Below are 27160 nucleotides of genomic sequence, written 5' to 3' on the forward strand. Positions count from 1 at the left end.
AGGACTCCAAAAGTGGAAATTCTGTGTCTGCATCAAGAATAGCAAACTCATGCTCTTCACTGAATGCACATTTTGCTCCTACGCATGCCAGCTTTTTTTTTTCTTAGCAGTGTGTTCGCATCCTTACCTATATGCTTTCAACGATTCTCCTATCAAAAAACAAGATTACTAAAAATGAAATGAAGCAGCTTCCGTATAGAAAAAGTTATATTTACATTTTTATTTAGCAGAGTTTAAGAGCAGACAAAGTTAACGCCGTTGTTGAAAAGTGTTTTTACCCAAAGTTGCCAAGATCTAATAAGTTACTGAAAAGAAATACCAGGCGTAAGGCAATAATCCTGACCAGCCATTAGAGATCACCCTATCCCCAAAGAGCAGAGCTGATAAAGGCAGTAGAAAATTTAGACTGATTGACTCAATTTCCAAAAATTAGACAGAGATGATGAAAATACGGTTCCACTCTTGAGTATATCTTTAAGATCTGCGGATGAAGGAATTTCTAAAGCACGCAAAATGTAAAGACAATTCTTGTTTCCAAGGGAACATTCAGTGCTTTGAATCCAAGAATGCTATGTCCATACACAGTGGTCAGTACAGGACTATGGCAACACATAGATGGTAAAAGATTAAAAATAGGGTTAGAATTTTTTCCATTCCATGTCATCAGGAGGATTTACTTCTACCTTCCTTTTACCAACATCAGACCAGTTGGTGCTCAGAACTGTGCCTCCAGACTCCATCTGCAATATGAGAAAAAGCTTGGTTAGCTTGCTACAGGAATTCTAGTAATACAAAAGCCACATTTCTTACAGCAGATTAACAAATTCAGAAGAAACATGAAGAATTTAAGCTTCATGTAGTAGCAATTACACAGTAATTTTGTGTACATATAGAAAAAAATTTGACAAAGCCATCACTCCATAATCTTCAGCCCAACAGTATGTTTATCGATACTGGACACAATGAGATGTTAATTCACTAACAAGAAGCTTTTGAAGGGTCAATCATGTTCTTACCCATGAGGACTGTAAATAAAAGGAACTAGATACAAACAATTAAGAGGAATTTGATCCTTTCATCCATGGCAAGCCTTCAAGCTCTGTATGAGCCAAAACCTATTTCCTTTGATAACACTGATTGAGAGACCAGTGACAAAGCACAACCTTGGACTTAAAGAGTCACATTCATTAGCGTACAACATCGTGGCTTTCAGCGAGACTTGTTACACCAGTATGTCCAACAGAACTGCTGCCATTCATTATAGGCCCAAGGTTTTGGTAGCTAGAGGCTTCCACATTCATGCAAAGTTTAGTAAATTGTGTCAGTGTGCAAAAGTTACACATTTCTTCAGAGAAAAAGAATGAAGACTTACAAACGATTTGTTCATGGCACGTTTCACTTCATCTGTACCATCTGAATAAATTTGCTGGAAGAGTTTATTTAAAGCAGCATCTCCTTCTAACTTCTCATTCTTCTCCTCTTCTTTGATTTCAACTACCAGTTTGTCCCAGTTCCTTGTATAGTGAGAAGATGATGGATATAAGTGCTGGGTATCTGAAATCAGAAGTGTTAGTTAACTAAGCATTTTCTCACAAATTTCAGAGCAGCAGAGAAAACACACATATATGTATCTGATGAATCAGAGATGATAATGGAACATGAATCTGAAAATGCAAATGGATTCCTCCTTACTAAGCATTGCAGTAACAAAAATAAAGGAAACTAAGAAATGCTAGACACTACATTGAGTACCTACAAAAGTTTACTTTTAAGTAAACAGAGTTACATAATTTAGCTATCCAACAAAAAAAATGCTGGACAACAGCAATGCAGATAATTAAAGTAAAAACGAGGCAGGAGATACTGGCTGACAGCAAGAAAAAAAAACCCCAAACCCAAAAAAAACCACCAAAACCCAGCAGCATAGAGCCACAGGAAAATTTGAGCTAAATTTCAAAAAATACCTGAAATCAATAAATCAGGAAATTCAAATTCTCTCAAAGACAGATTGTTAATCTGTCTTGAAAAACTGAAAATGTATTACTTTCCAAGAGAGATGGAATACTTAAGTAAATAATACTTACTTATTTAAGCAACAACAGAGGCGTAACAATGCATAGAACTGCAGAACAGTGACCAAATCAGCCAAATAGATAAGCCCAGAGGAATTAATGAAAAGCATATATCCTTAATAATCCATCAGATTAATGGAAGTTATGACTAAATTTAATATTTAAGTTTTAGTAATGCCCTGCAGACTTCTTCTGTCAATTCTTGGCAGTAAAAACAAGACTATTAGGCTTTTCTTTGTAAATATGAAGCTGTGATTTTATTCACAATATTTAACACAAAAATTATTATTAATAACTGCAAGTAGTTTAATACATATAAACATTTAATACTTAATAGTTGAGAGAACAAACCTGGTGTAAATTGCTTTAACTTAGGAGAATCTCCCTGGCCCTCCAGCTTCTCCCATCTTACAGCCTCTGGCTTCTTCATTTTTATCTCAACCTACAAAGCACAAGACAAAGAACAACTTAATCCAGATGGCAAACAGTTCTGCCAAATAGTTTCAAAGTAGTTGGATCCTGTAGCAGAAAGAAAATAAATGCATTTGTTTTTAGAAACACAGTCTCTAATATAAAGCCTATACTTTAGCAATTTTTACCTACCTTACAAGATGAAGTTACACGACTTCCAAGTCGCATGTCAGCTAAACTCTTATGTGGCTGCACAGATCTTCTATCAGACTTTTATCCTTTTGTTTAGTACCACTTAACTTTCTTTTGCTTACTATTCACTTGATTCTTTTTGTAAATTATGGCATCCCAAAAGTAAAAATCAGTCCCAATGTCTCTACACTGCCAGGCACCAAGGTGTTACCTTGCAAGCATCCCTTTCTTGCCAGTCAGCTCTAATAATTAAACAGCACTTTTGAAGGACTACAAAATCCAACTTTATCTAGGTTTACAATTCAACCACCAAAAAATTTCGTATTTGATGTGTAGTACACAAACCAGAGAAACACCCTGGGACTATGCAGATCTTCCCACTGGAGAAATGCAGAAGCTCTATTAATTTGGTTCAACGAACAAACACTGCTATGGAGAAAACTGTCTAGTATTCATTGACAAAACTGGCAATTAAAAATGGATATGGTTGCAATTATCATAGGAGAAACAAAATTAAGTGAAGTATGTCATGCCCTATTCACAACTACACATAATCCCTTTAGACAACCATATTGAAATGTTTTTTCATAATTAACTTTATCCATTGGTTACAGGGTTACAAAGTTACAAAACATTGTCTGAAAAACAAGGACTGCCTAATGTCACTCCAAAGGACAAATTCACTTAAGAAAATGTCGCAAAGTTCATACGACGCTATTAATTAACTGAAATCAGTGCTTGCTAAACTTCAGCAGTTCCTTATTTGTGAACTGCTGAGCAGAAGCGAGTTCTTAGTTCTACCTATAGCCACTATAACCTGGGGATCCCTGCAGACCCAAGAACAAAGGCACCACTGTAAAAGCTAACCCTAGAGATCCTAACAGCAAGCTCCTTGCACAGCATCATGTTGATCTGAAATTTGAACTTCATCTAATCCATTCTTCAAATCAAACACTGGTAAGCAATAGACCAAGATACCTTCTAAAAATAAAGAAATGAGCTCATTTAAGTTTCAAAGCTTCCATGTTTGCAATCATGCTGCATTTTAAGAACCAGAATACCCAATTATGACTGCTTCTCCCCCTCTTCCCCCCTTTTTCTCCCCCCTTCTTTTTTCCCCTGGGGAAGCTACCATTTCCCTAGACAAGTTTAAATACTTATTTTCCACCACTAACTTGTACTGAGAACAACCAAAAGTTTAAGACACGAGGCATGGAATGCCCTTCAAGGCAGGGGAGAGTTTCAGTAAGTTTGCAAGGCCAACAACCACTTGTATTTGACTTCCCACTCCCCCTGTCTGTTGGATTTACAATGTTTTTAGCAACTTTACAAGTCACAAATTAAGCATCAGAGTATCAGTTTTTAAAATAGTGAAAGTCCCAGTCACAAAACAAAAAATAATCAAATAAAATTAAAATATTGTATTACTCTAGTTGCTCAACCTACTGTCCCTAAAGAAGGCCTGTATTACAGAGTTTAATATTGCAATCTGTAAGAACGCAGAGATTTCTGTCGAAACTACGCAGAAACAGCATTCAAACTGTGCCAGTAATTAGTCTTCAGTAAAATGAAAGAAGTCAGCAAAGCTTCCTCCACTGGACTCTTCTAAAAACACTTCGGAAACTATAACCTTAAAGTTCATTTTTTAACATCTACACTCATAAATCTAACACTCTGCAATTAGCTTAAGGAAGCCAAAAATATTTGTGTATCTACATATAAGACAAACAAGTAGTTCCCTGAGTGCCAGAACCAGCAGGTTTTTTGGGTTTGATTCCCACCCTCCAATGAATTTGGGTCTCATGAGTCAAACATTTAAGTTAATTAGCCACTTAGAAAGGTACTAATTAGTTACAAGTGAAACCTGAGTATTAATTTAAACCAACTTGTCTTTCCTCTGGTTCTTATATAACTCTTCTCAACCTGAGGAAATTGTATTATCAATTCAGTTGCACATTGAAGTTGAGAAGGCCTTAATTTTAAGATTTTATACTCTGCTTATTAGCGCATCCTCCCATATGTTCTATTTAAAAAAAAGAGAGAGAATGTAAATGCTTGATACTGAGACTGCTCAACTCTATATGTCTTCAATTTCTCTTCTGTTTGTTTCTTCCTTCACTATCTCCTCTCACCCTTATGCTTCAGGCTTTCCACCGATCTTTCAGTATCTCAAAAACAGACTATTTCATCCACACCAAGAATGACCTCTAATGCAATGTAATGCTTGATGTGAGCTACTAAACATGGACTTTTTTCTTCTCAGAATACAATCCTCCCCAAAGAGCCCTTATGAAGGCCTTTGGCTATTCGTCAGAGTACTCTGCCCACACATAGAAAGAAAAAAAAAAAAAAGAGGAAGATCTTTACTTTTGCTGCTCCAGTAATCCCCCTCTCCTTTTTTAATCTGTTAGTTCTTACACTTTCGTCTTGTGAAACTGTCCCTAAGCCAGTACTACATGACAAACATCCCTAAGGAAAAGGAAATGCTACAAACTAATTCCCAGTGTAAGATGCACATTTCTTAAATCTAAACCATTTCAACGCTGCCAAGCTAGAGGTATAGACAGCTGAAGAGTTGAGACAGAATGCATTTATGACATGATTAAACCTCTACCCCATCTACTGCATCCACTTCAATCGAAGTTACTCATTAGGCAAAGTGGCAGGCAGGAGTAAAACTAGGGAAATCATTAGCTTCATACCATTATACAACCACATTTTCCAAAAATATAAAGCTATAAAATTCTGCTTGTGAAGGCACATATTTCTTCAACTTGAGAGCTTTATTTGATCTAAAGAGAAACAACTTTGCGAGTCCCAATTATGTGCACAAACGGCAATAAATGCATTTTAATGAACATTTTAAAGCAGATACTGATAGCTATCACACAGAAAAGTAACATATCAGTACGGACATTTGTATCGTATCTAACACACAAGTACTGTTAGCTTTTTCCTCTCCTTTGAAAAAAATTCAGCACTCGGGCAAGAGAAATACATCAACACTTCACCAGCTACTTTGATTTAACATCTATATTTCATAAAACGTATGCCTGTGTGCCTCGTGCCAACTTTAGAATAAAAGACAGGAAAATTTCATTGCAAATTAACTGCTTTGCATGCCACTTAAGGACAAGCATAATTCCTCAGCCTCTCCTTGTAGCTCATGCCGTGCAGCCATCTCGCCAGTCCTCCACTAGGACTTGCTCCACTACCTTAGTGCATTTCTTGCACTGGGAAGCCCAAAACTGGACACAGTACTCTGGTTGTATGAGAAGTTCCAACACAGAAATAATCTACTTTCTGTTGTAATCTTTAAGTTCCTGGTATTTGGGGCCCAAAGTAAGCAAAGCAAAAAAAAAAAAAAAAAAAAAGGGAGAAAAAAAAGAAACATGGAATTTTGACAAAGTAACTCATGCACTACTTGTCTGAAATACTGTCTTGAGAGAAAACTACCCCTGAGAAGAGGGTCAAACGGGGATTCATTGTCTAGAAGAAACCCCATCCACAGTGAAAGGATACAGAGAAGATTCTACTGACAGAATTTTCTAGTCATAAAAGTAATCCATTTTTAAAAAATCTATCAGAGATTGTTTGCAAATTAATCTAGGTGCTAGCTATCAGAAAAGATGCTGCAGAGTTACTCTCAGAAGCTATTCTAAATGATTTCATTGGTAGTATAAGAACACAAAACCCCCTTACCTTAAGATGACTGGCATAAAAGAGCATTTAATCTAGTTTTAAGAAAGAATTTCTCCCCTTAGCTACAGATAAACACATTGCTAGTTAGCCAACATTAATTTTCTAGGTAGAAGCTTACTGTTAAAAAGCCCAAACCTCTGATGAACTAGATTTCACTTGAACTAACCTTCTGGGACAGACATTGCCAGTTTAACTGAGAAACATTAAAAGCGAGTTTTTTATCTTCCTCCCTAAAAGAAGATTCTGGTGTACACTGACAAGTTACAAGAATTTTCTTCTAATTTCTATTGTGGTTTGTATTTTACAGTCCATGCTAAGGGGAAGTTCACCTACCACTGGCAAATTTGTGTCAAGCTCTGATCAGATGGATGAAGGAAATCAGAACTGGCAAAGCTTAAGCAGTAGTTCAGCCATTCATTTGAAGATGCATCAAAAAATGGCCTTTTAAATTCTGTTGTTTTGCTACATCAAACACACGAAAATGAGAATTCAGGGTTTCCAGTCAACTGCTTAGTTATTTACTGAACTTCTGACTGCCTTGTCTGAGTTGTAAATTTTAAGTGTTTAGAGTTGTCATTTTGCAATCATCTCATGTATTTTGTTACCTAAATTTAAGGGTAGGACAAAATAGCACTGTCTTCTAAAAACGTATGACCTATTCAAACTTACCTCTAAGATTATAAGCCCATACAGTTTTGCTATCCTAGTTATTCAAAGACCTTTTATACATTGCTTATATTGTGAATTCCAAGATCTTTGGTCCATAACTTTAAACAAAATACACCGAGATGAAAATAACTCTACAGTGTTATCACAAATAAATTATAATTAAGAAATTTATTCTGCAGTAAATATATTGCAACAGAAAGGATTTAGTATGCACCTTTCAGTTTCTTTGCCAGGTATGTACTATGGAGAACTGAGTGCAAAAAGGTCAAAGTTCCCACCACACTGATATTACACAGCAACCCCTTGTTAAAATTTTAAATTTTAGAGGAGCTACCAATACAGATCATTTAGGTAACCTAAAGCTTTTTGTCACTGCATCCTCAATGTAAACCACCACTCTTCCAATAGTTCTTAAATCTATCTTCTCTCAAGACAGAGAAAAACCCTTATGCCTAGTTTTCCCTTATGTATTTATATAAAGCATGGGCACTAACTTACATGCTTTGTTTAAAACATAGTTCTCAGAGTATTAACAAGTTTAAATCTGCTCCACGCCATCTGCATTCATAAAGAAGAAGAAAAAAAAATTCAAACTTATTTTGAGCCAAGTAAATATCATGCCAATCATTGGGAAGGTTTCTTTATGGTCTAGCCAGGAAATTGCTCCAACTAGCCCTACCTAAGAGATGCAAGAAATTTCAGAGAAGCATCCAACACTTATCTTAAATATCAGTTTATAACTTACAGAAAGTGCTCAAGAATATATATGGGAGATATGAATCTGCACGAAAGCCTCATAGAAAAAACAAGTACAGGAGAGCCGGGAAGCCTGCATTTGTGTCTGCAAGCAATTTAATGAAAATACCCCAAACAAGAAAGTATCTTTTAAGGATCGGACTGCAATGGTAAGAGCCAACTTCAGCTAAAATAAATCTGTTCCTCTGTTTATCTATTTGTGTATATTTGCCTCTGAATAGAAGCTCTGATGACAGTCCAAGAGTATGTGAAACAGTTTCACTCTTTGCCTTTTCCTTTACATTTAGCAACAGGCATCGGTGTGCTTTTCCAGTAAGCTGCACAGAGTATTTCAGAGTTTGCAAGGCAAAACGTTGGTTTGAGGAAAAGAAACATTCCACTGATGCACACTACCATATTCTTGGCATGAAGCTGCTGAGAGTGTGCTTCTACCTCAGACATGTCTATTAACTAACAAACGTCAACTGTAAAAGAGGCTGAGGATTTCTAACACCTCCCCGCTGTTTGCAGCACAACTTTGATATCTAACTAAAGGACAATTCTGGGGTAAAGAAACCACTTTTTACCACTTTTTCAAATGGCTCTAAATTGCTGCAAGTCATTGCCTGCAAAAAGCCCAAACCACTAGAAACTCAAAACTCACAGTAATGTCCCCTGACTATTTGTAGATGCAAGAGCAGAGGGGAAGAAAAAGAGAAAACACTAGCTCAAGTTTCCTTCAAGTTCATAAGCATACCTGCTAAAAGCACATAGTCATCCTTGCTCTCCTCTTCTACGTCTAAGGAGAAGAAAAACCTGAGCATCACCTAGAACACAACAGAAGACCTAGAAAAACTGCTCACATTACACAGGTTTCCAACAGAACATGGCAGAATATTGCCCTGGAATCCCAAATACACTGACTGATAGACTGAACAAAAGAGGGAAAAGAAAGCTAGGCTGATTGTACACAAAGAACTGTTTCAGAACAATAGAAATCCTTACAATATTTGTGCATTTCTACTTTCCTGCCTTATTTTCTGGCCAGAGACAGATCAGCTAGTTTTGCCTTAAACATATTTAGTCACTCATTTTAAGTTTTTATGCCTTTTTCCTTTTATGAAGGGAGCACGATGATATTACGCAAACGGAGCTACCAGATAACTGCACACAGGCAACTACCGAAGAGCAAACTTGGTCCAGCTTTTACATTTTGGCTCCCTCTTCTGGAAAGAAGTAAAAAACCAAGTAGCACCACTAAAGGGTACCTACCTTCCTACTGTTAAATGCTGCATGCAACCTGCAGTTTTCAGTGTGGCACAGTTTTTCCCCAACTTCAGCTGACACCTGAACACAATTGAGGATGACCACCAAAACAGACAAAATCCTACCTATTGTGTACAAAGTCACGCTACATACAAAGACCAGATCAGCTTCCATTTGTAAGACACAAATCTCAAATTTATATGGTGCTTTTTGGAGCTGCTGTTACTTTTTGATCAGACTACTACAGTCAGACACCTTTGACAGATGAGGATTATAGCCAACAATGTCAATTGATCTAGTTGTGCTAGTTATGATCTATCAGCTATGCTGCTCATGTACAAGAAAAAATGCTTATGCATATATGGCAATTAATACAGTTGTATTCAGCATTTTCTCACATGAACATCAAGTTGAGGCCTTAGATCATCAGAATTATATGCTGAACAACACCCGGTAATTCTAAGGAACTCACGACTAAATGTGAACAGGAAACATAATCAACTCAAAGCTGAATTTGCAAGTAGTGATATCTATTAAATAGCAAATAAGCTTTTGAATTAGGTAAAAAAAAGGCTCCAAGCATAGCAGGAATACATACAGCCACTATAAAGGCCATCTGTATCATCTGTAAAACTGTTGACAATTAGAAAACATACAATACTAGGATGAATAAAGAAAGAGATGAAGATTTTATCTCAAAACTGGACTTCACCCACACATGCTGCTCTTGCATCGGCATTAAGTATTTTACCTCTTCTAGCTCACAGCTTGAAGTCAAAAGTCTGCAGATTATGAATGCTAATTTACTTCTGCTCATACAGAAACCAAACACCTCCAAACATCTATGTATGCTACCTCTGTACCATTTGCTAGTTCTGTTCTTTTCCAGAGACTTTGCATCTCAGAGCTAGACACAGCATGGATTTATTGAAAGGTATAATTTTTATTTCATTGCTAGGAAAGAAACAATTCTTAAGGTATCAATTGCATTTTTCACCACTGTTAACATTCCCTGAAAGAAGCAATCCCAGAGTCTGTAAGTTCTGTCTGCTCTTTGCAGTTATTTTAGAATCTGTAATTCTGCAAATACCATTAAGGCTATTTCTTCCTCCTGAATTTGCATCTTTACCTTTATTCCTTTGCATTTGTCAAGCGATGCTGAATTTCAAGCAGTATTGAGAAATCCCTCTCCGGCTTCTCTTAGCTACCAAAACACACAGGATTGTTCTACTATCTGCTAGTTCTGTTGTTTCATCCTCTGTCCATTACATTTGTTAGTTTTATGAAGTTCATGGGAAACACAAACTATCCACCACATAGCCTGTCCATACATTCCACTCTGTTTCCTCATATATTTCCTCATTCAACTGGAAAAGAAAGACCAGACTCTTTGTTGCCCAGTGAAGACTACACAATGCTAATGGCAGCGTGGCTCATATGTTCAAAGCAGCAATACAAAATAAAGCAGTGTGGACACATGCAGTTATTCTTATTTGAAATTATTAATCCACAGGAACAGATCTGTTCCTATCCCATGAAAACGCAATTTCTTTAGGAGTGTGTAGTAAAAGGTTCATATAATTGGGAAGATAATGAGATTATATCTTTCTTTCCAAGTCCTTACAAAAGGTCTTCATGTAAATGGTACAAATTAATTTGTAAGGGGTTTGAGGATTTCTAAGATAGTTTATTCAAAGTAATAACTGCACATTTTCCATATTGCTCATAAGAACAAAGTACATACACAAAACTTATGAAAAGAAATCTGAATTTCTAGTATTCAAACACTAAGGCTGTATCATTCCCTTAAAGTACTTAATGTTTTTCAAAGTAAAATATTCTAAGCCTTTAAAGAAGTCTTTGCATGCTTAACATAGACCTGCTTTTAATTTTTTTACTTCAACCAGACTCCATCTGCTGGCCAGTACCGGAATTAGCTGGGGCATCATTTAAATTGTATTCCTTCACAGACGTCTTTACACTATATTCTTTTCTGGAAAAGGAGGAACATGTTGAAGCACTGACTTCTGCTGCTAGAACACCTCCTGTGTTCTCTCTTATCCCATTTCATCTCAAGAACATTCTCTCACAATTATACAGGAACAGTAACATTTGAAAATTAATGCAAAATATTTACAATTCAGACACTGCCTGAATATAACTAAAGCTTTCACACCACTTTAGGAACCTCAGTCTAAACCAGGCTCTAGACTACTAGAAATTATTTCAGAGATTTACTAGAGATGGTAGCATAGAAAGACAAAGTCAAGTTCATTTCAACAGCGCTCAGTAGCAAGCAGATCCTTCATAAACGTGATGGTAAACTTCAAGACAAATGAAAAGTATAACACAAGCTAGATAGGAACATAAAGCAAATAGGACCTCACGTTACTCCTCTTGACAAGGTCTGTGCCCATTCCATTCAAATTTATGTAAATACTAATGGACTAGCAAATTTTCTACATGCTTTAAGCACTCTGCTTATCTCCCACAGCATGAGAGCTCATGTGACTCAAATCACATAACCTGCCCAGCTTCCTTAGTGCGAGGAGTGGAAAAACAAGACCAACGTTCTATGGTAATCCTCTCATCTCATCTTGAAGTCCCTCTTCCCCAAAATGATGCAAGAACTATTATAGGTCCCTTTCTGAGAACAGGTAAAATGGAACCTGAGAACACAAAAGAATTTCCAAAAGCTCTGCAGAAACACCACTGAAATACAAGGAAAGCATCAACAACACAATCCTGCTTCAGAGATTCAGACTTGGCTCTATGGACAAAGCATATGTCTGTCTATGCATTATACCAACAATATATGCTATGCTAGACCACAGTCAGTTTCTTATTTTTCTATAACTGTAACATAGAAGAAACAAAATGTTGAGACAGAAGCATTCTCTCTCATGCCATGCGATTTTCAAGTGTCTCCAAGCAAGTACTATTTCCAGGAACAGTGCAGAACACACTCTCTTGAAAAGCCAAGAACAGTTAACCATACGGCTAACCTTTAACAGCAAGAAGTCATGAAAGGGTAAAGAATTATTTCAACATTGAAATCTTTTATTTCTTGGGCACACAAAGATAACAATGTTTCACAAGGCTCCTAAAAGTTTAGCAGAAAGGTGTTAATACTTTCCTAACACCTGAATTTTAAGAGCGAAGACCACAGTCATCTTTCTACAGTAACAAGTGAAAGCGTCCTCAACATAACCATCATTTGCACTTCAGTAAGTACCAGCGTATTACTATTTCTGATATTTGCAAAAGTTTAGAAAGCCTCCCACTGGCTGAAAGGCACCTTGAAGAAAAAAAAAGCATTTCTATATGAAAAGCAAGATATTATGACTGTTGCAGAGAGACAAGACAATAGAGCAGAAAGGTTTTCAACATCAGGAACGGTCAAAGAAGTAATTTACACTTTAAGAAGCTTACCTTTGTTGAAAGCACTTTAAATGTACTTTGCTCTGGCACTATAGAATGAAGAAGAACAAGCTTTAAGTTGTAGTCTTCACCTGATGGAAGTCTCACTGATGCATTCATCTGTTAACAGTTGAAAACACGTCTCTGGTCATCTTTGAGAGCAGTTTTTTTCCATTTCTAAGTAAAGGATTGTCATTTGGCACCAAGATTAAGTGATTAAATTAATGACCCTTCTCTAGGGCACTTAAAAGCATCTGGTGTCAGAATTTCAGACAACGCCATTACATTACTGCATTATTGAACAAGGTGTTTCTAAAGTATACTAGAAAATGAACAGGAGATTTCAATTCTTAGCCAGCAAGTACTCAAAAAGCCTATTATCTTGTCAGCTTGATCTGCATTCTTTGGGGAAAGAATTATATGGCAAATGAAGTATCAACACATTAATAATGGAATACGAAAACAATTTGCAACTTCCCTTCTAATACACGCAGACTACGTGGCAAGCACTCACACACTTTTAACAATCTAAAGCAGATAGTAACAACCAAGTACTTCTGGTAGTTTGTGAAGTATCAACTTAGTTGAGAATAAGAACCTAACTCTTCAATACTCTCAGCTAAATTAAACATGAATGTCATTTGTACAGCATATGGCATTACAACAGATTAGTGCACTTCCTTGAAATATATACTTTGCTGCCATTAACAATTCTAATGATGCCAAAAGCAAGAAAAACCCACCAACCAACATTCATTCTTTTTCTATAACTGTCCTAAAGCAAGATACTACTTATTCATAGCTGTTTTTAGAATACCTTGTCTCTGTCTGCTCCTACACCAGATGCATGCATACTCAAACATTTTAAGTCCAGATCACTTCTTCCCCCATCCTTCCAAACACACAAGCAGCTGAAAAACAGATGTTCCCTTTTCAGCATGCACACCACACTACTGCTTGTGTATAAATCCTATGGACACTGCTGCGGCAATAGATGCCAGTTCACTTGATTGGGCATACACACATATACAGCATAACTGTATATAAAAAAAACTCAGACTGAAGACCACCTGTGCTATCTGCTGCAATAGCATGAAAAGGATAATGTTCACTGTTTTAATTACTACATTTTAAAGAATCTAAGGATGCGTATTGATAACCAATACAGATCACCTCTTTCTCGGAGAACTGCACACTGACATCATCCTTCTGTGCATTCTTGATCATTATAGTCACAATTACTTGAGATTCTGTTTGGTACCAGTCATATCTAAAAAAAAAAAAAGATGGAAAAACTGAGAGATATACAGTACATTGTGTAGTTTGATGGGAGAGAGAAGACATATAAAATTAGATTTCTTCCTCTAAAAGAGCAGATGCAGAATTGGCAAGATAAGTAGTTAAAGAACAAAGAATCTTTTTTAATCAAAAAGCGTATGAAAATTAGGTCACTTTCTTGACCAATTCATAATATTGTTTGCCTTCTATAAATTAAATAGCACCTTTTTAGTTCAGGATCTTAAAAAGAATCTCAAAAACATTACCTATACTAGGCACAATGGGGCAGTCTTTTAATTAAGCTCAGCATGAGAATTAGAAACAGAAGTCAGAATGCTTACTCCATTCCCCACTCTCCCAGTGAGGCATAATCTCCTGAAAGTACAATTCAGTCTGAACAAAAGTGATGACACCGAGAAACACTTCAGTTAGACTGCCACTTTTTAAAGTTACCCAAAAAGAATTTCTACAGTCATTATCTTGCTTCTCCAATCCCCCAATCAAAGAACAGCTATATGTCAATTATTTTAATTCTCACAGTAAAGCTAAAGTCAACTTACTTGATCTTTGGTGGCAGAGGTTGCTGCTGTGCATTCTAGTTGAAGCATATTCCATTGGAAACAAAGTTACATCAGTGTTAAGTGAAAATTTACAATGAAGTACTTTTCACAGACACAAATCATTTTCATACTGATTGCTCCCCTTTTCTTGATTTATGTATGAGCATTAACTTACAGGTGAAGCTCTTCACTGTTCGCCTAACCAATTATACCAGATTATGAATTAAAAAGTTTCAATTTACATTAAATATGTCAGTCTGTGACTTAGAACATATTGGTCAGACATTTTATAGATAGCAGAAAGTTCTGCTTTAACTCATTTTCTTCCTGGATAAGAAGTACACCTGAGAGACATACAGTGGCTATGTTGCTAATCTACAAGTCATGAAGGAAACCTGAAATAGATCTGAGAACTCAAGATATAACTTTTAAACATAAAAACCTTTTAACTGTAAGATCTGTCTTTACATTACACCCACCACGTTTTCTGTACAATTTCCTCCTCTACCCTATTCTTAAAATGTGAAAAATGGAAGTAACTATGAAAGAGGGAGCAGAACATCCAACGCAAATTCCCATTTTTTTGTCTCAAGAAAAAAAAAAGGGGGGGGGGGTGCGTCAATTTCAACATTTCTTCTAAAGACTTCCAATAAAAAAAGGAAACTGAAAGCTGCACAAATTACAGCAGAAAAAAGTCTGCACAAACCACTTGCAAGCTACTGGGGGGAAAAAAAAAAAATTACTTTCTAGCAGTCACAAGCAAGTTAGTATTGACAACATGAGCTGGTTAATTTGTAAATTAGGCCACAGACTGCAAGCCAGAAACTTAAAATTTACTTCAGTGAGTGCAGAGTAACTGCCATATTTGTATGCCATTCCTAGGAGTTTCCAGGGTTCAAATTTTGCAACCTTGGTCTCAAATAAAAGAACACATGTTTAGAAGGAAAGTTAAATCCTTCAGAATTGCATGCAATAGAAAAGATGATTTTTAAAGCCTGAAAGTTGTAAGAACCCTCTGAAGCCTGAAAGTATGCTCTAGCTTAACAAAGAAACTGAAACAGTAAACATATTAAGGAAAACATCTTACCACTTCTGTCTGTGATGCTGTAGAAAGAAAAAAGTTGCACTTTCAGAAAAAGACATATTGAACTTACAAGGCATATACTTATTCTAGCTTTCTTCAGTTACTCCAGACATTCCGCATTTATTCCAGTCTCAACAGTAGAAGTCAAAAACATGCCAGTTCTACCTCTAGTATTTTGCTTTTATGACACACTACTTTTTAATCAGATTTCAATCAGCAACTTGTATAAGGAACAACTGTGACAGAAAGCAAGTTCCGATTAACAGAAGGAACAAACTTTCCATTACTTTCCCTTGCTTATCAGAAACACATACAGACCTTTTTTAATGAAAGCAACACCATGGCAAACGAAGGTTTTAAAAATCACTTCCCACAAGTCTGTACTAGGTTTATCATCCATCCCTAGGAATAGCACAAAGTTCCCCTCAAAACTGTATCTTGTGCAAGGCAAACCCACCTGGGGAATGAGATGGAAGCTTGGCAGAGAAATTCACTCACATGACCTTAAATATACTTAATACTTGGTTCTAAACTATAGCTTAGTATCTCCTCTTCTAAATACTTTTTCCTAAAATATTTCAGACTAAATATGTTTGAAAAAAAAACACCTCTCCCTTTGCTTCTTTATAATGCATACTGCTAAAAAGAGATAAAGATTAACAAAAAAAGAATATTCATTTGTAATTAAGAAATCAGAGTTGTTCTTTTGTTGGGGTTTTTTTTTCGCTGGTGTATCAGAGAATTAAGAAAATGGCTCAAAAAAGACAAGACACGAATGAATATTCAAAAGAAAACAGGACAAGTGAGTTGAACCAGACAAAACACTGCAAAAAGCAATTCTGACATTACAGAAAAATGTGTATTATAACCTCTTTCCTTGAGAGGGCAGAGAAAATTGTCACCCAAGATAATTCTTTGTAAATAAGACCATGCTTGCCGATCACTTACGCAATTTGTCCAAATAAAAATAAACCTGGCAAAAATGTATCACGAAGCAGAAATCTGTTCATTCCTATACAACACAAAAAGGTTCTACTCTATTGGCTTTTTAGTCAACAGGTTGACATGAACTTGTTCTACTGTCCCATTCTCCACTGTGCACCACAAAGAGGAGGGAAAGTCACAACAAGTGGAGGAAAAACTGACATCAGTTATTGTGTTATATCTCTTTAAAATCTACAGGCAGTTTAAGCACTGTGGATGAGTTAATTGTCAGGGGTGTCATTCCGTAGGAAGGTATGAAAGGAAGCTATACTCACACTCATCGACTACCACAGGTAAGACACCACAGCAGCAATTAGCACCTAAGGCACTCTCCACATGGAATCAAGGACTAAGATCCCCAAATTTCCACCTCATTCCAACTTTATATTCTGTAAGACTTGAAAACTTATTTTGATTTTGTTTTTGGAAAGCAAGCTGAAACATGCTTCCACAGTTAAAATTAGTTAGCAGTTGTGTATGAAAACAAGTTAAAATTAATTATGATTGTCTGAACTTTAAATAGGTACTCCCCTGTCACATCCAATTATTACACTAAAACCCTAGTATTAATGTTCCTCTAAATCTGAGGTATAGAAGTGTTCAGGATGTCTACTCTGAGAGAAACAAGAGATAGGAAAAAGTGATTTAAAAAAAATTATTCTTTTGTTCTAAGTAAGAGGTAAGCTGTAAATCTTTGAAAAACACGACACAGCTTCAAAGCACAGGGCATAACAAATCCCTTATCAAGTAAATGTGGTTTTTCTTACCATTTAGTGTTTCTTCACATCTTTTAATCCAAATAGTAAAGGTATCATCTACATCTAGAAGAGATCAAACACAGTAACATTAAAACTCTTCAAGCACTACACGTATTGCATAAAGAACAATTCCTCACAATTGCCACTTGGAACAAATCCATCCCAAACTCACATCAATTTACTGAAAAAAGGTATTATTTCCTATTATCTTCTTGTAACCTCTGTCATTCCAGTTAAGCTTTAAGTATTTTTACACAACTCTACTATTTAACTCTGTTATATTTAATTAACTTCAAATTAATTTGTAGGACACTAGATTTTGTTTGAACTGACCCAAATACGCTATTGCTTTCCAACCTGCTCTATCCCTATATAAGTGTTTGGAAAGCAAGAAGTATAGTTTTACACATTTTTCCATTATTCTTAAAATTATTTTTTCAAAGTCACACACTTCCTCTCTAGAGAAATAATCACAAGAGACAGCCACTTCTGGGACAACCCAAAGTTGCACAAGTTTTCACAAACACCAAGTATTTTCTCCTGACGGTTTCACACAAACTTTACAGACACGTCTGAAGTTTCAGAGATGTTAGAAATACATAGGTGCCAATACCATCCTATGAATCACAATCACAGAAAAGTTTATAAAGACCTTGATATACTAGGAAGCAAGCTCCCCAGATAGAAATGAATTCACTAGAAAATAGCTCAAAAGGTAGCAGTGTAACAACAGAGTAATCATCTTATTCAACAAAATTCCCAGAAAAGTCTTTCACAGTCAGGAAAGTAAAAAAGTGGCAACATTACTGACCAACTACTAAGAACAGCTAAACTTTTTCTCTTTTTACAATAGAGAGAATTCACACTGAGGAGTTCACACAGCCAACTACCTAGCAGACACTTGAAGAGGCTCGACAAAAGAGTTCCCAGCAGACATGCACGTAACACCAACTGTGACTCTACTGTAGTTATGCAAACTATGCCCCCAACCCCTTCAAAAATAAAATGTACATAGATTTTAAGGTGTGCCTTAGGTCTTAAAATTGCTACGCCACTCCTCAAGCCATTTCCTCTTCCCTTTTCTTCTGCCATCCCCACCACTCATCTTAAAAGTTACCTAAATTTTAAGCTACATAACATTTATGTAATCTCTCAGTTGTTTTTAGGAAAAGATAAAAATACAAATAATAATACGGCTGTCTTGACATCACAATACAACCAGCCACTGACTGCTGCAGTCTCTTCTATATTCCTAGCAAATCCTAGAAAGAAGATTTCTTTCCCGTTTTCAGATGGAATTAACCAAAATTAACTATCAGAGGGTTCTGTTGGGGGATCCAAGGGCTGTCTTCAATTACCTAATGTATACTTGAGGTGTTCAGATGACCGATCGCAGACTGTCCTCAGAAGTACATGGGGAAAGGCAGGGAGGAAAAGGACCCAGGATGCAGTAAAGTAAGTTCTGATTAGATAAGGAAAATTTTTACTAAAAGAGTGGTCAAACACTGGAGCAGGTTGCCCAAAGAGGCTGTGGAATCTTCAGTCTTGGAGATACTTGGAAACCAACAGAAAAAGAACCCAAGCAAACACATGCAATTTCAAAGTTAATACTGCTCTTGGCCAGGGCACAGAATTAGATGAGCTCCAGAGCTTCCCTGCAACCTAAATTAATCTGTAATTTTAAAACTTAGCACCCATACCCTAAGAAGACTCCCAAGTTTTGCAGCCAGGAACAAAGTTTATTTATCAAAAGTGAAATTAAATTAAGTAGGTTCAGGAGTCCAACCAAAGAGAAAAATGAGTCAAATCTCCACTGATCCAGCCTCTGACTTGCAGTAGCATGTGAGGAATTCTCTTTTTAACTATGGCCTATGACAAGACTGCTATACAACACAAACTTTAAAAGAAAGGTCCAGTGTAATCTTCCCTATTTTCCTAGAAGATCCCCCTCACCAACCACTGCCTCTTTCCCTGCATCCCAGCACATTTTATAATTTGAGACAAAATAACTTCTTTTTTTTTTTTTTGGTGCTCTATAACTGCATTATCATCCCAAAGAACTTACCAACAACTTCTATTAATAACTTTCTAGTTCAGAAAACCTAACTGGGTCTTCACTTACTGAAAAATCTACTAACTCTTAGAACACAAGAAAAGTACCTATGAACACATTTCTTTAAAAAGTTGATGCATTCCACCTTTACTAAATCCATTAGGTGGTCACAGAAAAAAAAAAAAAAAAAAGAAAATTTGAGTAAAATTGTCCCAAATCCACATAACATACTAAAGAGTAAGGGATCACAGTGCTTCTTCAATCTAAGGCAAATTAACGAACTCCAAAAATCCACATGCGTCTAGTCTCATGGTTGAGTGAAAGGAATCTCGCTTCCTAATGTTATTTTATAAAATAAAGAAACATTGTACATTCAGCAATTCATCACAGCAAGTCCTATTTAGATATCCCTGTAGGTGGGTAATGGGAAGCTTGCTGTCATACCCTGGGCCTGTCAGTCATACCAGTAATGAGCATAAGTAGGAAACTCATCACTATTAGCATTCCAGATTAAGATGTAAAACAGCCCTTACATCAACAAGGAAAGAGAAACATGTACTGGTGTACTTCTGCCCCCTCGTGTGGCAAAGAAACCGGCAAAGAATTCCCCACCATGGCAATTCTCTCTGAGGCAGCAACAGCTAAATTCTTCTCTCTTTATCACCTGTTTAGCAGTATGTGGCAAATTTCCCCTCTGAGCTTTGTTTGTTTTGCACTAGCTGCATTGAACTGGAAGTTAATTGTTTTGCCAAAATGCTTATGCTCACAATTGTTTTCACCTGGGATCTATCAAACATTCCACAGAACTGCAAAGGCAAATTCTGTTACCGACATAAACTTGCCAGCAAATTAGGTAATATATGGAAGAGACTCAACTAAAACTCCGTATTTTTAAAAAGGCCTTCAGGAGACTCCTCATCTCACAGTAGGTCACAGAATTTTGTAACAAGATACGGGAAGCACAGCGGAAGCGATCTTCAGATGAGAGAGTAATCAGGAAGGACTGGGGAGCTTCAGAAACACTTCAACTGGGTAAGCAGCAAAACAATGGCAAATTAAAATCAAACAGGTAGAAGTCAAGCAATTCAGCACAGGAAAACGCTGTGCTGTATTTCAGGGATTCTGAACAAGCTAAGAGGATCCTGGTAGTCACCAACTTATCTAAAAACATACTTGCAGGTCTGTGTGCTGTTGCACCCTACAATGTAAGTAGGATGTGAGGTTAAACAGAACTAAAAAAAGCGATGCTCTGGCTTGAGATTTTGTGTACAACCTGTATTTTGAACAACTCCAACTGACCAACTAGAAAGGTGACAACATCCATGCACATGAAAAACCTCAAATTGATAGTGGTTTCTGGGGGTGGGGCAAGAATATGAAAAAATATAGATCTGTCATTCAATTAAACTCAGGAGTGATGAGTTTGGAGATGTATGAGAAGTCACCTATCAAGTACGGAAAGCTACAGAAGTCACTAGAAGGAATCTCTTTCATGGAAAGATACTAAACAAAGAACTTGGCTAGACTGCAAAGACACACTTGTCTTTCTAGCGTACAAGCCAGTAGAGACTACCTAGTTATGCAAACTACCAAAACTGAAAGAACTTTAGGAAACTTCTTATATTCGCTTATTTGGGAGAGGCAAAGAAATTAAATTTTTGCTAAACTTTCAGGTCCCAGCCACTGTTACAGGCAAGACCACATACTAGAAAGATCTGAGACCATGACAATGCTTACCAGATTAGTGCACTTTGCTCTGTGTAACCCTTCAAGGTGCTTTTCTTACCATTTCCTTCCACTGTTGGGATGGGAGGGAATGGAATGAGGACAGGGTTTTATTTGAAATGAGGGATAGGAGGGAAGAGAAGCGAGTCGCAACCATCTTGCAATTGCTTTGTTTCATGCTTCCCCATGTCTTCTACCAAAGCTTTCTGTATTAAACTACTCCTTTCTTGCTTCTAGAATAAAGTCAGGTTTTAAAAAAAAGCTCTAATTCTTCCCAAATGAAAAAGTGCCCACGTCCAGCCAGGAAGCCAACACTTTTAATAAAGAAAGAGATATAATAAAAGTGCTTCTGTAATTAAGTAATATGTAATGTGAGGTAAAAATCCATTTTGTCAGTCTGAATACCCATCAAGTTGCACGTGCTTTCTAAAGACCAGTCTATCAAACAGTTTAAGTAAGAAATTCCAGCTATGTGTAAGGAGCCTGTTCTGTTCAGAAACTTTTCTAAGACACTTAACGCCACACCATTGCCACCATTTATTTGTAAGACCACCAGGAAGCAGGAAAACACTCCCCTTTTTATAAAGAAAAAAAAAAAAAGATTTAAAAATCATATACTTCTTGCTAAGAACTTTCATATACGTTTTTAAGCAGTTTTACACTTTTATGCAGTGATTGCACAAACCTTTCCAAAAGCTAGACATCTGAAGTCAGGCACCTAATTCATTAGCCTTTTTAAAAAAAAAAAAAAAAAAAAAAAAGAAATCCTTGGTCTTCACTTTCAACTAACACATTAAAAAGTTTTTTCCTCATTAGCAAAGGAGTACTGTGCACACAAGAAATTTTAATACTTACTGTCCAACCTCTGTCCCTCTCTGAAAGACTCTAAAGCAGATGCATAGTTTTTGATATGATATTCACCTAACCTGACATGAACAAAGAAAAACACAAGGAAACAGTAATTACTTTTCAGTCTAATCCACATTCTGAAGACCACAACATCCTTAGTTCACACACTATACTGGTTAAAATTACAAATGTAAGAATTTAAATCGCCTAAGAGGTGTGTTTTTGAAATGGCTAGGATGTTAAGATAACCACACCAAACTAAATCGCTTCTTATAACCACAGCTTTATTACAAATGGGTTACAAGCAGTATGGCATTAAATTTATTCATTCATGGTGTTGCAAAAAGCTTGTACAGAGCCATAATCCAAATACTAGTATTGCCCTACAGATTTATCGCAAGATTCACAAAGTACAATATATGACACGTACCCTTTTCTAAGGAGCGCTACAGCATTATTGGGGTTGAGTTCCAGGGACTTCTTTGCATCTGCAACTGCATCTGTTGGAAGTTTAAAGGTGAGGAATATAATAATGTGTTATAAAAAGCAGTGAACTGTGAGTCTTTCAGTAGTGAAAATTTTTTAAGGTGTACTATGTTAGCTTTCTTAGCTTGCAAATAAATCACACCGTTTGAATTAAATCTAGCCACAACTGCTACAGATGAACCCTTCATTCAGCTGCAGAGCTCTACATATGATGTAGCCTGACTTTTGTTTAGTCAAATACTTAGATCTGAAGTGTGAATCTGTTTGTTTGGTTTTTATTGGAAAGAAAAAATAGATCAAATCTTCACTTAGTCAGTTAAATTTTTTTCCCAGGCATTACTCAGTTATCACATTCCTACCACGACAGGATTCAGTCTCTACCAAAAACATAAGGATGGAAGATGCTTACAACACAAAAGCTTAAAATCTGCGTAAGAAGTCTACTTACAGAAAAAAGCTGCCAAGATAATAGCAGACTAAAATAGAATGGAAAGCTGGGACTGCAAAGTACCCAATTCATTGGAAGTTTTGCAGAAACAAAAGAATCGAAAACAAAGTAACTATAAAATTATGCACTAACTGTAAAAGCAGCACATTAAGTTACACTTTCTCTTATTACTATATTTCACTTCAGATTGAAGATATCTTCTTTAAAGAACGTGTTATAATACACTTGTAAGAGGATTCTCAGTGTTGTCTGAAGATGTTACCAGCGTATTTCTGTAGAAGAATATAAGCATAAGCTCGTTGACAATAATATTCGGCATCATCTGGATTCTTTTCCAAAGCTGTTGTCAGTTCCTGTAAAGACACATAAAAACCCCCATGAAATGGCACCTCGGAAGTCCCCATGAAAAAATACAGTACCAAACTCTATCAACTAATAGACATTTCAGAAGAAAATACCCTAACTGGCATGACTGTACCTGTTGATCAGTTCTCATCCACAAAGCTTAAACATCAGAGCTTGAAGTACAAGGAACCTGCCAATTATATCAAATTCAGGGAGCCTGTTTCTTACTGAGAAGGAAGAAGGACTTTCAAATGCCTTCAACATGAAGTCTAATGCACAGGTGATCCTCTACATTCCAAAGACTTTCCTATAATTCTCAGCATATTTTTACACAGGTCTGCTGGGTTTGAGGAAGCACTGCAGTATTAGGCATTTGGAAGTCAACATGCAGTATGTCAAAACACTTGTGTGGGGATAACATGCTCAAAGCATTGTGACACGTAATGAAATAACACATTACATGATATTATTGAGCATAAGAGATTGTTTCAATTTATGCTGAGCACAAAAGCAGAAGAACAAAAGACTTATGGGGCACAGGCCTCACAGGAAATACTGCTGCACAATATAAATAAGCATAAAGTAGTCCCTTGTTAGGGGAATCACTGGGTATATAGATTGAAATAATTATATTTTGTTCTCTGTGAGAAAAGTTTGACTTTTGCACAACAGAATAAAATCAGGACTTGACGCACACACCTGGAAAGATCATGTCCAATTTTGTCCTTATTATTGAGAGATGCTCTTCTCTTTGCTAGAAGACAGTAAGTCTTCCAAAGCCACTGCAGTACATCACTACAGTACAGTTACTCTGTTTGCCAAGTTGACTTCTACTCAGAATCTAGCAAGCATGAATGTAGCTAAGATACAGGTTTTAAACCTGCATAAATATTAGCACAGCACAGTTGCCAGAACTCTGTCCCACCAAGCCAGAGAAGAACAGAAGGACTTGCCTTAGGTTTAATTCAGATAAGTGTCTTGTTCTGTTTCACATGTCACATAAAACGTTCACACCAACTAGGAGTTAAGTGGCCACAACAGCTGCTTTTAGTAGTAGCATGAGTTCTTACCAGCTTAAGATATGCAAATCTACATGAAGGTACAGGATATAAATCTAAAACCTTGAGGGTCTCTGAAGAAAGTGGCAGGCAGTAGACCATTGTAACTTCACCTAATTGTACTGATGCCCTCCTAAGATTTAAAGTCATTCAAAAGCAGTCATCATTACGGAAATACTCATGGCTATAGGTATTCCCTACGGGAGGGACATAAGGTAACCCACATATAAAAACTGGTTCATACTACGCTGCGAGGTGAAGTACAGCTTTAGATCCTGAAAACCCAGTGGGGTCTGACTCTGACAGTGAACACTGAACATTGCAGGCACTTCACAAGCAGAGTCGCTTCTGTGACAGATCACCTCTCACTCCAAACATTATTTCCTGTGATTTACGCTGATGACAGAAGCACCAATTAGAACCAGCAGACAACATATGAACTGATCCTCCTACAGAACTAGCCCTCCCCCCAGGAAAGCAAAGCAAACCAAACCCAAGCATCTTCAACAGCATAAAACTCATCTCTTTGTTGGCTTTTTAGCATAAGTCATCACATCTCATTCAGCCACACGCACACGAAAGAAGTTACTCTTCTAACACAGCTCTTTGAGAAGACGGCCAAGTAATACTCAACTAGCACCAGGAACTCCAGATTATGGACATCAGCAACAGTTAACTTCGAACAAGCTTGGACTCTCTCCTCACAAACACTCAAGTATGTGTTTTCCACATATGTTGACTCTAAAGGCCCTTACCATGGGACCAAGTAGCAAATCTATTTCTAAATATATTGGGAACTTTCAGGTCCCTCCACGCTAATGATAAGAGTTTGTATGAATTAAAGGTGCTTTCGGTCTCCACAGAGTAACCTACTTTTTCAACTTAAAATGACAAAAACGTCATTAAAGACTTCACAGCTATATCATTCAGAGATTATTTAAAGATGGATGATGATCTTTCATTTGTATCAGATTCAGGTGCAGAAAGCCAAAGCATGCTCTCCAGGAGTTCAAGGAATCAAAAGTCCTGAGGACACAGTGCAGAAATTGCATGACAACTGGAGACAAGTCTAGTCAGCAAATGTGTCAGCATTACACAGCACCATTTATACAGTATTGTGTCCCAGATTAGAAATTAAGTACATGAGCTAAAAGACCACACCTAAGATCATGCAAACATGGTATACTAGGTATACCACCTGTAGATCCAAGCTTCTAAATCAGCAAAATGCTACACTGAACTATGCAGCTTACCAGTTCAGAGATTACCAAGCACAATCTACCTAATCAACTGAGTCCTTTTAAAAAAGGCTACACAAGTGACACCAGTATTACCATATCAGGTATTAAATAATAGCTATAGAACGTGCTACATATTGTTTTGAAGCACTGAATGTACAAAGAACCGAAATATAAACTAGAAAAGCAAAGCAACTATGTTAATTAAAAAAACCCTCAAATGCATATTCTGATATTCTTTAATACTTCCAAAGACCTTTTCATGTTGAGGTTTTTTGGGTTTTTTTGTTGGTGGATTTTTTTACCCCACAATGGGAAACGTACTTTTTTTTTTTTAGATCTTAAATTAGTTTTACTATGCCAAATATATTTGGTTAATCCAAATTGCTTTTTAGATGTCATTTATCCTCTGAAAACAAGCTACAGCCTAAACCTCAAAGAGCTGTAAGATTTAGCTTCACCATTTTCTTTATGTAAAGATAATCCAGTATCATCTTATGCTTCTGCCACCTACTCCATTCAAGTAGAACTATCCATTTACATCCTCTCCCCTTCCAAGTACGTTAAACAGAAATACTTATCCACTCTCCAGTTCTGCCTTCTCATTAACCCTCTGTTTTAAGTAAAAATAACCTTTGAAAGCACATTAATACATGTTAACGGGTAAAATCATAGAACAGGCCAGGTTGGAAGGGACCTTGAAAGATCATCTGGTCCAACCTTTTGTGGGAAAGGGGGCCCAGATGAGGTTATCTAGCACCCTGTCCAGTCATGTCTTGAAAACCTCCAGTGATGGGGAGTCTACCACATCCGTGTGGAGGTTGTTCCTGTGAATGAGCGTTCTCACCGTAAAAATTTTATTTTTCATGTCGAGATGCTGTTGAAAAATCGGTGCTGATCCCCACAAAATACAGAAAGAGGAAAAAAGCGATTGGGGCAGAATAAAAACGAATGAAGATTGAACACGTTTTCTCCACTAAGCTTAATGCTTTTTTAACCACAAATCGCAATTACTTTAGTTATCTGAACTACCATCTATCTACACGGAAGAGAAAGTTGGTTCAGGGTCTTTTTTCTGCCTTTCTTCTTTGCAACACAGGCAGCCCAAGTATTTTGACAGAACAGCGCCAAACCCCTCTGCCTGCAGACCTCACACGAGAGACGTTTGTTTCCAAGGGACACTCTGAAAGCCCCCCCCCCCCGCCCCTCACAGCAAGGGCAACCGCACCACCCTTCAGCCGTTCCCCTCGCCCCTAAGCCCGGCCCAGCAGGCTGCAAACCCCGGTTCCCCCCCCCAGCACCCCAACACCGGCGGCTGGGCAGGCCGACAAACTTCAAACACCGGCCGGCTAAGACCCGACGACCGCTTCCCAGCCCCCGTCGGCCTGGCCTGGCCTGGTCCGGCCCGGCCCTCACCTGCGCCGCTGCCCCCGGGTCCCGGTCGACGTCCCCGTCCGAGAACCTGCCGAGGAAACACAACGGCGTGAGAGGAGCGAGGCGGGAGGGGAGCGAGGCGGGGAGGGGTCGGAGGGGGCTCACCGCAGAGGAGGAGCCGCCGCCGCCGCCGCCGCCATCCCGCCCGCCGCCCCCGGGAAACTTCTGGAGCCGCTCGAGGCCCCCGCGCCACCAACCCCCAAGGCCGCAGCCCGCGCAAGGCCTGACGGGATAGCGGCGGGGAGAAGCTCCTCCCGCGCTTCTCCGGGAGTGGGCGGGGCCACCGCGGCCGCCCGGGCAAGCGCGGCTCCGGCCCCACCATAGAGCTGGAGGACCGGAGGTGGTAGAGCGGCACCCACGAGCGGCTTCCCGCCCGCCTCCTTCCTCCCTCCC

The 27160-nt window shown here is 37.7% G+C and overlaps 1 protein-coding gene across 2 annotated transcripts; it reads right to left on the minus strand.

Moving 5' to 3' along the window:
* Nucleotides 1-196: 196 nt before the first annotated feature.
* SUGT1 (SGT1 homolog, MIS12 kinetochore complex assembly cochaperone) lies at nucleotides 197-26983 on the minus strand. Of its 2 annotated transcripts, XM_075046105.1 has the most exons (13): nucleotides 26873-26983; nucleotides 26750-26795; nucleotides 22955-23045; nucleotides 22189-22258; nucleotides 21765-21835; nucleotides 17141-17194; nucleotides 15393-15409; nucleotides 14306-14340; nucleotides 13641-13737; nucleotides 12480-12587; nucleotides 2424-2514; nucleotides 1373-1554; nucleotides 197-740 (listed from the first exon to the last, which is right to left on the minus strand). In XM_075046105.1, the coding sequence occupies exons 1-13, from the start codon at nucleotides 26905-26907 to the stop codon at nucleotides 639-641; spliced, it is 999 nt and encodes a 332-aa protein (XP_074902206.1). In that variant the 5' UTR covers nucleotides 26908-26983; the 3' UTR covers nucleotides 197-638. The 2 variants fall into 2 exon arrangements, with proteins under 2 accessions (XP_074902206.1, XP_074902209.1); XM_075046108.1 differs by lacking the exons at nucleotides 26750-26795; nucleotides 26873-26983 and having other exon boundaries at nucleotides 22825-23048.
* Nucleotides 26984-27160: the final 177 nt, after the last annotated feature.

This window comes from Buteo buteo, chromosome 14, assembly GCF_964188355.1.
Source record: "Buteo buteo chromosome 14, bButBut1.hap1.1, whole genome shotgun sequence".
NCBI lineage: Eukaryota > Metazoa > Chordata > Aves > Accipitriformes > Accipitridae > Buteo > Buteo buteo.